The 12,851-nt window shown below is 38.0% G+C and overlaps 1 protein-coding gene across 2 annotated transcripts in view; it reads right to left on the reverse strand.

Moving 5' to 3' along the window:
- Window positions 1-12,851, reverse strand: part of MAN1A2 (mannosidase alpha class 1A member 2) — a 141,963-nt gene that overhangs the window by 18,460 nt on the left and 110,652 nt on the right. For both annotated transcript variants that reach the window (XM_083852256.1, XM_083852257.1), the window contains exons 9-10: window positions 9,184-9,299; window positions 2,030-2,249 (exon numbers count right to left, since the gene is read on the reverse strand). In XM_083852256.1, the coding sequence (XP_083708382.1) occupies window positions 2,030-2,249; window positions 9,184-9,299 (336 nt within the window). The remainder of the gene's footprint in view (window positions 1-2,029; window positions 2,250-9,183; window positions 9,300-12,851) is intronic.

Here is a 12,851-nt window from a genome sequence, read left to right on the forward strand (position 1 = left end):
TAGAAGGATTAAGCAAAAACTTGTAACAAGCCATGTAGGAGAAGGCTGTCGTGTAGACAGACCACCTTATATTTGGACAAGAAGACTTGGACTCAACTTGAGAAAGCAACATGCATAGGACAGCAAATTTTTCTCTAGGGGTAGGTCTGCAAGTGACTTCAGATTTGGTCCCAAAAAATAGCAGGGTATCAACATAGTTTAACTGCCCAAAGCTAACTTGAAGGAAATGATTAAACTGTTTTTGAATAATCAGTCCCCAAGGGTAATAAAAGAAAACACTTTTACCTGAGTTGGGTTACTGTGGTGGCCAGGTTCCATGTGAAAAAACTCAGATCTGTACAGAGGTCAAGAAACTGACTTTTGAACTGGAATTGGTCTATGTCTACCACAAAACATAACTATCTCCTGTTATCTGTTTTGACTGAGATGTGGAATAAGGCATCCTTGAAATCAAGAAACAGAAGTCCTCTTCTCTGTATAGGTAGGATGTTCTCTATCACCAACCAGAACTGAGCACACGTATGAGTGTAAATAGTCCTTTTAAGTCCAAAATTGGGTCTCATCCTTCCTCCACATCTGCTCCTATGAAAAAACTATGCAATTGCCAACTAACAGTGTTATGTAATAAGGCAGAGATGGAACCCTGTGGACTGAGACTGAAACTTTGTTTGACCCAGCAAGACACGTAGGTGCAATGGGCTGTAGGCTTATTTTTTTTTTCTTTATGCTATTACTACACCAATGAAAGTATCTCTCCTAACCACCAAATTGAATTTTTTAAAATTAAAAGTGATGATACAATGACACTATATAATCCTTGTGAATAAATACATGAATTCAAATCTTAAAACTGCTTGGAGTTTTAGTTCCCCTTTACTTCTACTAGCAAGGTATTTCAGAAGCTTCTGTGATGGACCCACAAGGCCATTTACAATTTCTAGCCTACATTCATCCATGGTGAGCATACAGTTCTTGCTCTTGGTATAACTGTGTTGCTTGTGTCTTAAAATAGCTCTATTTCTTTTCAGTGTTTATCCCTTGATATGACAACAAATGTATTTCCTTCTTGGTCATTATTTTTCTCATACAGGCAGGCCAACATCTCTTATTTTCCTACTGTAAAATAAAAGCTCTGTCACTCTCATTATTCTGTTGGTCATTCTCTGCATTCTTTCTGCTTCAAAATTCAGATTTGTACAGAGTATTCTGGATGACAAATTATACATGTCTTCTAAGGCAGGGTTAATATTCACTTATCTCTCTTGAAAATTCTTTACCTGATACAGACTAGGGCTGCACTGGCATTTTTCAACTTCCAGTTTACAGAACAAGCTCCTGCCTTTTTTGTAGTAACTTTTTCTTTCTGACAGTCCAGTCCTCCAAGGTCTTCCTATTCCTTACTCTGAGACTCTTCTGTTTTAACCGTTTCTTTTGACTTTTTGGCCACAGTAAGCACAATCAGCACAATCCAACTTTATGCATCAAGGTCACTATTTAAGACAAAAGAAAACCTGGTCCAAAAGACTAAATTGAGAAATATCCAGCCCAATGGTAACACTGCCTCCTCATTAGGCAGGTCTTTGTCCACCTCCCAATTTAGTAATCTCCATCCTCTCACGTTTAATTGTACTTACCCATAATCTACTACTACTAAAACCAAAAAAACGGCACTTACAAATTTCTTATCCTACATAACTGTAAAAATGGTATGTATGAAATGAGAAACTGCCCTACATATCTGGGAGGACAAGAGTTCACACATACTCTTTCCTCCCTGCACCCACATAACATATCTTTGCCAACTGATGCAAAGATATGGATAAACATGCAGGAGGGAACTATAAAAAGTCTGTTTTTTGCATTTACTTACCATGGTGGAGATCAGAGTAAACACATGGATGTTAAGAAAATCACACTGGTATTAAAAACAATATTAGACAAGGAACAGGTCCGTAACAACTCTTAAAAACAACTTCAATAATTTCTGTATTTCAACTACCGAAATAACTAAATTAGCAATGCATCTTACTTGTTCTGTCATATGATTCATGACAAGTATGTGCAATTTCAGCTCCAAGCTGCAAGTAATGTCCAGCTTTGTCATCTCGGGAACCATCTGCTCCAAGGGCAAACATTCCCCCTGCAAAACAGGTCAAATGGCCCATCTTTCTTTCAAGGTGCCCATTCTTCCACTCCCCAATGAAGGTCAGTCCTCCATTGGACTTTCTGATGAGATGTTTTTCTATGGCCTACAAGAAGATTAAGAGAACTTTCAAATACTGTTTTAAATGCAAATTTTACATACTAACACTTCTTTAAAGAATAAAATACTGTTTTCAAAAAGTAAATATTTTTTTCTTCTGCCAAACTCACTTCTGAGCACTACAGGAACGAACAGCTGTAAGAATACAATTTCAATGAACATTAAAAAATACCCTACCTGCTAAACGATGCTATTGAGACCAGCCACAGGAAAGTCAAAACACAGATGACACTGCAATTTTATCTGAGAATTCATCACGTCTTATGTCTCACATGGCTGTTTGTCTACCTGTTAACTCTGAGAAGTAAATAAATGTTCTACTGTACAGTCTGTGTGTACTCAGAAAACACATCCAAATTGGATGCTTTTGGTCAGCAATATATGTAAATGAACCACTTGTACTCTCAGTCAGCCTTTAATAGAAAGTGACAGGAATGCTCCAGCCACCTTTTAGCTTCTCCACAGCGGCCTTCTGATTGCACACAGGTAAAGAATGGGTGAGGGTTAGAATAGTTGTTCACAAAAAGCACTATTATTAACAGATGAAGTTACAGCTGTTTTTTCTTTGCACATTTGTACCAATATATATTGTTGCTTGTGATTTATAAAATGGTACTCTTTTGGTACTGTTTGAAGAACAGTACCTTTCCAAAGTTTGCAAAATACATGGAAAAATGCATTTACTTAAGCCTCTTTCAAAGAGGGTGATAATCTCTACCATCTACTGCAGTACTTACTTGAAGGGATGAAAGACACTGACTCCTGATGGCTCTTGAACAGGAGACCTTTATTGCCATTTTCACCACTACATATACTTTCCCCGTAGCCCCATGTGCTGTCCACGCGCCTGAATCTGTCATACAGTTGGTTAGAGACCCTCCGACACGCGCCTCAAGCCAGCCAGCAATTGGCCACTGCCCAAAGCTCATCTTTAACACTGTAGCCAAGTTAATTTATCTCGACCTTGCTCAAGTTTTTGTTTCTACCACTTATTTCCTCGTTATCTCTAATTCAGGGATGTGTGAAACAGCGCAAAGCCACCTGCGAATTCCTTTCCCACACTTACTCTCTTTAGCATTATACCTTTTTTCTTCTAACAACTTTCTAGTTACATGACAGTTTGAGTCCATTATAATTATCTTCTTTAGCATGGAGACATTTTTCCTACCTTCTTTCCAGAAATTTCTTTTGTACTTCCACACATAACTATCTGCTGGGTTCACAACTTCCTTTAAAGTGCATGAAAGTACTGGTCAGAGTACTCCAAGGCTGATTAGAGTTGAAGGATTAAAGTGCCATTAAAAAGGCATTTACTACTCTCCTTCCCATCCCCAAGATCTACTACAGAAGTGACCTATTACTCCTTTCCACTGCTTTTCTGATGCCTACAATAAATTATACCCCAAAGGTGCACAACTATATTTTGCACTGAAATGTGATATACTGAGACCTGAGACCGCACAGAGGATCTTGCACACAACTGCAGTGATTATCTTGGATGCGGAGGTCATGTCTGCTTCACACAGTTGTATCATTGGTATCTACCCAGTGCTAGCCATACAGGTTGTTACCATACAGACTATGGTAACATATACATAGTTTGCAACTTATCATTCAGATATAAAACTAAACAGTGAAATAGCTGTGACAGTAGATATTCCAAATTTAAAAAAAAAAAAAAAAAAGACAGTGCTGAAGTACTACAAGGCTGTCAAAGCAGCTGTACTGAACCCAGCAAAATTTGACAGCAGTCCTCCATCCACATTCTGAAATAGCATCTGACAGTCTTCTAAATTTTTCTTCAACAGTACCCCAATGGAAAAACAAAAACAAAAACCAAAACCAAAAAAACAGAAAAAAAAAAACAAACTAAAAAAGCAGCAACAACAAAACACACAAAAGCACAACAGAATTATTGAAATTATTATCAGAAAAAAAAAAAACCACCAAAAAACAGAATTCTTAGGATTAGGAGCCTGGGGAAGGTGATAATACAAATACTAATTGGAAATAGTTGTATGTGTACTTTGTTTTCTGATATCTTCTTGACTTGAGATGCTGTAGTGCTCGCAGCAACTTTTCTGAATGATTATAATGATGGGAATCTACACCTCAGCCATACAACCAGTGCAGATCTTATAGTCCCCACACGGTCAAAGCGAATGCATTAGGTAAAAGCCAATCCAGTGAATTGCACGGAGATGACTACTGTTATCAGTCGGGCCCTGCTCCTTACTTGTCCTCAGGACTGAGACTAACCATCGTTTAGATGGTAAAGTTCGCTACCATCATCTGTTGAGCCCATGTATTCTCAAAGTAATGAAAGACAAGCGCTGATCTGCATTCCCATTGGCTCCACTTCTTCACTAATACCACTGACAGATCTGAAGTGTGTGCTTGTGGCAGGATCTAGTGAAAAGAATGCAGAAATAACTGACAGAGCAGAAACTACTAAATCTTAGACAGCTGCCAGAGTGGTTGTGTAACAATCATTCAAATTGGTATTGAGGACTGCTACAATACTGTGGCTTCTACTGCTGGGACGCCTGATGTAGTTAAATATACAAGCCTCATTTGTCTTGAAAGCACTGCTATAGGAAAGATTGGAGCTGCTGAAAATTATGCCACTGAAGGTGATACTAAAATATAGTATTAGCTCCATTGATTCAGTTATCTTGGACAAAATCGATGGGATTTTTTTGACTATATGGTACATAAAACTTGGAGTTCTTTTTATAGGTAGCCCCTTTTTGCTATGAGTAACATGAAGGCTTAAAAGGGTTTGGATTACTTATTTACTGGAGGAACACTTTTTTTCCAAAAATTTTTTGAATTGATCTTTCAGCAATTTTGTAACTGTTGAGGAGGAAATGGTTGCAGGTGCATTTTCAGGGGAACACAATTACTGTGGAGAGCCAGACTTGCTCTCTGAATTTGACTGAAGAACATCATCTAGCTGCCATGTACCCCTCTTCTGAACAGAGTCTGTTCTGAACTTGAACATCACTGTCTCGTGTATAGAGTATTTGAATGTAGTATTTGAAGTAGTATTTGAAATCTGAAAATAAAGTTCTGTTAGCTAGTAAATAATTAAGTACCATCTTAAAAGAGTAGCAAAGGAAGCATCCTCAAAAAAAAAATAAATGCAATCCTCTTAAAATACTGCATCATTCAACAATTTACTGATTGCTAACTGTATAAAAAGGACAATTAATATTCAGAGTTATTGACAAAGAACACCTGGGCATTGCAGGGAGAACTGCTCCTGGTGGATAGGAAAAGCTTGAGAAGGTTGGAAAAAATTTGACATTTGTACCCTGGGTTGGATGGCTGGGGCCACAGAACAGTCCAATAGGTACTGTAAAACAACGGCATCCAGCTTGACCATGATGAGTACACATGCACTAGAGTGGACATGTGTTCTTAAGCTCCCAAAGAAAACTTATTTCACATCAGAGATGTGAGATTAACTGATGGAAGAAGTTTCTTTAGTTAAATTCCAGAAACAATAGTCTGAGATATGAACACAATGTTGTCTCTGATGTTCATACTTTCTGTGATTCTACGATTACATAAAAATTGCATTTTCTGAGCTGTCTTGCAGTAGTATTTGCTATGTTGTGATAATTGAACACTGTTGGATCATTCTTTTGGCTATCTAATGCTGTGCAATAACAAAGAGCATGGATCAGTTTTCTACGTCTGACAGATTAGAGCACTCAGAGCAAACAGATCAAAAGGAAACTTCCCTACCTCCAGCCAATGAGAGGAGGAAAAAAAGGCACTTTAAACCAGGCTGGGTGGGAGATCCACCTGATGATGTTGAATGCAAAGAAGCCCATCCTCAGCATTTATCACCAGAAAAAAAAATATCTCAAAAAGTTTCAATATTTCAGCTCTTACCACAGCTGTGAATCTACATAGTAGGACATTGAAATGAATTGTACTTTACAGCAGAAGACTCCAGACTCCACTGATGTTTTTCAGGAGCATGCAGATGTTGTGGATAACATAATTTGTTCACACTCTTTTTATGAAGTATGTAGTGACCTAGCTAAGGCTGTATATGCCATGGATTGGGAATCAGAACATCCGAAAAACAGGTGCTGTCATCCTTCTTCCTCTTAGTATCTCCAAGGAATGGCATGCCACTGTCTACTGCAAGACTTGAGAGGGAGGGTGTGGTGGTATATCTTCTACTTTCCCTTTTATATAAGCTAAGGGAGTAAAGTGTGGCAGGACAGATACCTTCCTTTTGTCTGGTGGGTGCTGAGAACATTTCCAGCTCTGTACTATGAGTAGGAAGAATCTATTTTACACTCTTACCCTTCTGCTTGCATAAATGACAATTAAGATTTTGCTCAACATTTTGAAAAACAAATTAAAATTGTCAGCTCTGAAGGAAGACCTGTGATATGGGCAACGATCAAAGAACAGTAAGGGAATGGGCTCTGAAAATATTTTGAGATTTTCATTTAAAATTCAATATGCAATTATGTAAAACAAATCCTACTCTGATTCTTTGCACATATCTTTCAGTGTCAAGTAGGACGTCGGATAAACACAAACCCTGATCCAGAAGGATGTTCCAAAATGTGTAAATCAGTATGTTTCACAAAAACTCAAATGCACGTGGGTGTTGTTGTCTGAGAGAAAGCCAAAAAGGAAACATTCTGATGCACTACAGGTCATATCACATGAGAAGCAGAAGCAGCTCAGCTCCTTCTCCCTCCTGTCCACACCAACCTTTTCTCCAGTACCAAATTTGCTTTGCCGTATCTCCAGAGATGGAGATTTGCCCATGCAAAACATCTGTGAGATGGGGCTTACAGTGCAGAGAATCAAAGTTTATATTCTCTAATTTTCAAGTGCCCACCATAATAACTTTGAGTCAGAATAAAATATTTCAAGAGTAACCACATGTCAACTGCTAAAAAAACATTTTTAACCCCGCAGGACCCAACACACTGCATCTAAGACTACTGAAAGAATTCAGCTACTGCTTTGAACTTAAGCAAGTTGACTGTTGACTTAAGCAAACACTGGAAAGCTAACAAAGTTTGAAAGGACTGGGAAACAGCTGATGCTCTAACAGTATTTGAAAAGATTAATGAAAGAACCATGTAAAATTAGTTATGTAGCTTGAAAAACATAAGCGTTTGTCTGACAATTGCATGCTGATATCATTAGGAGTATTAGTATAATCCTTGGTGTCATACAAAATATTAGTCCTAAACAAAATCAAGGCAGCACATATGAAACAGATTAAGAACTGGCCTTCTAGAACAGATCAACAAAAAATTGTGAATAATCTTCATCCCATCAATATTTTGCAAGGATATTTTAATCAATGGTAGGCAGCATGTCTACTGATAATCTGCAAGAGAAGAAATGCTAAAAAAAATTGCAGAAGATGCAAAAATTGATGGAGCTATAGATAGTGATAAAGGAAAAGTCAGCCCTGTAAATTCATTCAGAGCAAGTGATAAAATGGGTTTCACCTGAACAATCATGTTTTAGCAGAGATAAGTATAAGGTTGCACATCGAGGAATTGGGAATGTAAATCACAATAGTAGGAAAGCAGTAAATCAAAAATACTATAACCAACTTCAGAGTAAAACCAACTGGGAAATGGATGACAGTGTCATACAAAGGTTAAGAGTGCAAACACAGCTCTTGGCTGGGCAAAGACAAGAAGCTGAGAAGAAATCAGGTGATGACACATTAGCAGAACCATTACAGAAACTAAATATCCAATTCTTGCCTCCACACACTTACAACACTGGAAAATACTTAGGAAAGAGCTTGAGAAATAATTCAAAGCCTGCTTATGTTGTGAGATTAAAGGAAATCATATATCTGTTTTGGAAGTGCATGCCCACCATACCTTTGTCAGTAACCAGCTACATTATAGCTGATAGCCCTTTAAAATAAGGGGAAAAAATCAAGTATCTGAAAGCCAAAGTTTAGCCAAATTCAGGTCAGAAATAAGACACATTACAGTTTCAAAACAATTTGAACTGGAATTTTATTATATAAATTTTTTAAATGTGAATTTTCAGAACTCCAAGAACAAGGATTTTGGTTCAGGAGACTGCCTGCACTAAAACTTTGAAAGCTTGTGTTGAAAAAAACATGGCATGCACAAAGCACAGAATAAGTTTGACATGAAATATGAATTTGCATGCGGACAAATCACACAATCCCTGCTGCTGTTGGTATCATAGCTAACTAGACTAAAGCTAGCTTGATTACTCTCTACTCTTCTTAACTGTAGATTAGGCACATGGGTATATATGGGTACAAGTGAGTCTGATGAAAGATGGCTGTGTATGGAAAAACTCAGAAATAACAGTTGGGTGACATAACGCTTAGAGTCACCACAAAAAGGCCCCTGAAAAATCCCACTGGACTGCCTTTACTGGTCTGCTTGGGCAGACACTACTTGAATTGTGAGAGGAAGCAAGATCATATTACAAAAGACCTACAGAACAAGGAATGGGTACGAATTACATTTTACAAGATGAATATTGAATATAGCATTAAACACTTGAGAAAATAATTTGAAGATTAAAACAATTCAGGACTTCAACTCCTCAAATGTTTCTGAACACTGGATAAAAATCATTTGGCCATTCTGCATATCTTAGAGTTGTTAGAGCTATTTCTAATAAAATATGCTTTGGAGTTTTATTTTATAACATTTTGGATGATATGATATTTTTAGTGCAATAATCTGCATCAGATATATTTCACAATAATACTTTTTAAACTACTTAAAATGAAAGCTAGTCTTATTCATCACTTGATTTCTTAAAACTTACATAATCAAAACAAGTCCTAAGTGTTGCTGATTTTTTTCAATTATCAAATATGCTTAAATTCCACTGTACAAGAAAACTCAATGAATTATAATCACCTCAATTGCATCGTCGTACATTTTCCTTGCTTCTGTGTCCATCTTGTCTGACATAAGCCAGGCTTTCAATAAATATTCATAAAAACTGTCTCCCAGCCCGCCCACGGATGTATGATCTGCAGGAAGGAAAGAGGCAAAAGAAAAATTGAAGAAGTTACATAATAGCACCTTAAATATAATTTAAAATATAAACTTACATTTTTAAGTTAAACCATTGTAGAATTATAAGTATTTTAAGCCTGTTTAGTAGGACAAAGCTGTACTGTATCCCCTCTGAACTCATTTCATAGACATGGATAGCCCCTGCAGACAATGCAATTTTCCGTGCTCACTACTTGCCTTTCTACACAGGCTATCCCTCATATCACAAATTTAATTTAACTGAAGTTTTTTCTTAATTCCACAGAACATAATTGTTTTGCTACTAGGGTTGTGTGTGTATACATGCATATGTACAAAAAACCATAAAAGCTCAGTATCCAGGATGCAACTAGGTCATGTGGCTGGCTATAAACCATCATCAACTATAAGGAATCTAATTTTTCCAGGAGATTTTTATTTCCAACAGGACATTTACTTAACATACTAATGAATTTCTCAAGAGTAAATGTTCTTCTTTAAATTCCTGCAGTTGAAAGGGAAGTAAATAGTATACAACGCAAGCCCTGCTCTGTTCCACCATGCCTGAGCAGCCACATCGTGTGCCGTAGCCAGACTGCTTGACTACTACAATCCATCACCACATAACCCAGACCTCCTAATGCACAGATTTCCTTTTTGCCATCTTTTGTCTTGCAGAGGTAGCCTTTCACAAGTACTGTCATCACTATTCTGTGCTGACAGACATAAGAAGCACCTATGTTTGCTGTCTGGGTGACTATCACATATCATCACACAAAGCCTACTGATGACCTGACTCAGTTTTAGACCTCCTGTTCCAGCCATGACAAGCACTCCCTCAGTACACCCTTCATTCAAAAAGTAATATGACCTCCAAGATTTAATACACAGTTCCAACCAGAAAAGTGCATAACTTCTTTATTTTCAGTATTACAACCCCCAGAATGCTGGCACCAGAGCAGTCAGTCTGCTCAATATAGGGTAAGGAAATGTTTAAGAGTAATATGGTCACAATTACAGAAATTCAGTGCCCTAAGCACAGTTGTGATATAGTCACACAGTTTCCCTTTTACTGGGTGAAAGAAAGAAAGAAACAAACAATATTTCCTTTTTTAATGTTCCTCAGAAAGCTGGTATTACCTGCAGCCTGTCTGGGATAAAGGTGTAGAACAAAAGGTAGAACTCTCCTTCTGGTCCTTCTTCTTGTAAAGCACTGTCATGCCCTAGAAGGGCATATGTAGAAACAAATGGAAAGCCTTTAGCTTCCCCATTTGTCTTCAGGTTCTGAGTTTGGTGGAAATAATTTCATACCCTTTTCTTACATCTCAGTATCTCTGAGAGCCTTTTCACACCCAGCTATTCAGTGATTTAACTACAGGCAGTGAACTTTTATATGCTATCTAGTTCTAAGCTGTAAGAGGGCATTCAGGCCATTTTCTTCCGCAAATGCAAAGACTAGAAATTACATCTTCAAAGAACAATTATATTCTTACATTGACATGAGAACTAAGGGTCTGCGGTTTTCAGAAAAAAATAAATCATCCCAAGACTTCAAAGTTACAGCTCACGTCAGCACTACTCAAGGACTGTCTTCACAAGAGATATAGCTTAAAACGACTTCTGTTAAGCCGCTGCCTCCTCTTCAGTTGAGTTCCATCACTTTAGAGACTGCTGCCAGCATTGCTACTTCACCAGGTTTCCTTCACAGATGCACTCAGTCCCCAGCCAGGACAGGGCTGCTGAACGTCTCTGAGCAACGTTCCTCTTGTAGAAGCTCCAGCTGGGTTCAGGGCATGCAAGAGCAGGGAGATGAGCGGGAAAGATTTATTTCTTAAAATAAAAAATCCATGTACAGGTGAATTTCCAAAGTCAATTATCAGAAACACTCCCTGTTTCACCTCTGCTTCTTCAGACAGTCATTTGAGAACTGTCTTTGTGTCCTGTCAGCAGCTTTTCTCCTCCTCCACATTCCTTCTTGTCTCAGATGAAAGTACAAGGAATACGGAAGCAAGTCACATCAGGACACAGCACAGAGCCACCTCCAAGGCAGCCTTTTTTGCACCTTCTTCGTGTGTTCAGAGAACAGAGCTGTGCAAGACTCTCAGATGCAGATTTTCCTCCCACTCAACCAGTGGGATGCAAACATGGTAAGGCTAAGAGGTTCTGAGGGCCTCACAGCTCTCTGCGGTATTGTTTTGTTTATTGCCATTTTGCATACCTCACACCAACTCTGATATACGAGCAGTTTTCAAGGCTCCTCATTCATTAAACACTGTGCTGCCACTCCCCAGCTGATGCCCTTCACAGATGGACCACAGGAAAGACCTGTCAGAAGGGGCAAACTGATTCTGTGCCATTTCTTCAGCAGCAGGAAATGGTGAAATGAAATATATTTGGTGGTCACACATGACACGACATCACGGGCAGGAGGAAAGCACAGGAAACCTTTCACACAGGAGGGAAGCAGTATTTCAAGGAAACTTGCTGTATGCAGATACAGCTGTCGATATTTACCTGACCTCTCCCATCTGCAAAAAACAGCAGAATAAGGTTGGGACTAAGAAGGAAGCAACCACAGCAGCTGAGCTAAGGTTTAAGCACAGCAAGATTTCCAACATCTACTGCTGCATTACCTGCAGCCCTGGCAATATCTTCCTCAGGTTGTCTTCTAGGGTCAGAGGATGTTGCTTAAGCAGAATTCACTGCAGTTTGTGTAAGGACTCTAACTAGAAATGGTTGAAAATCAAACAACTTTTTGTTGGGACTTCAACAACTTGCTCTTACTTAGCATGGAAATGCCAAAAAGTATTTTTCAAAATCCCTTAATGAATCCATAAATGGTGAAAATTGTAGATTTGGGTCATCACACACCTTTCTCTCCTATAAACACAGCTCCCTACCCCAACTTATCATCATAAGGTCTATGTTGGTTATCATATTCTCCTGCTGTTTGAGAAACAGGTCAGATGGATTCAGAGATTTAATTCAGCTCAGCTCAAAATGTTTTACTCAAAAATGTCTTATGCATAGAATATTTTGAAGTGTTTTTTTTTGTTGTTGTTTGTGTGTTTTTTTTTTTTTTTTTTAAATCAACCCCAACCTTGCATGTCAATCCAGAGAATGAAAAAGGACAGTTCATGATTTGAATAATAGTTTGTAATAGGGTCCTGGCACTAGCTACTCTTTAGACAGTTGTGAAGGTATTATGTTTAAAATGTTTATAAGTATTTTGCAAATTTGGAAATTGATTTTTCACTAATCAGATCTATAAGAATTATTTAATCAGTTGCATAGCATTTAAAAGTTTTTACTGTGAAAAACTATTTCACAGTTTCCTGAGTTAGGAATAGTTTCACTATTTCCTGAAGGAAATTTCTTTGCAGATAAAGACAAATATAGCAAAGAGAACAGAAGTATGAGGGCATATCCAGTATGGCAGAAGCCACATATTCTATTCAATGACAACTACATATTTTTAGAACATTACTTCCTTCCAATGGAAGACATATTAAGGTATTTTTTCATTCCTTCCTCTGCTCCCCTCCTTT

The sequence above is a fragment of the Anser anser genome (assembly GCF_964211835.1).
Source record: "Anser anser genome assembly, chromosome: 1".
Taxonomy (NCBI): domain Eukaryota; kingdom Metazoa; phylum Chordata; class Aves; order Anseriformes; family Anatidae; genus Anser; species Anser anser.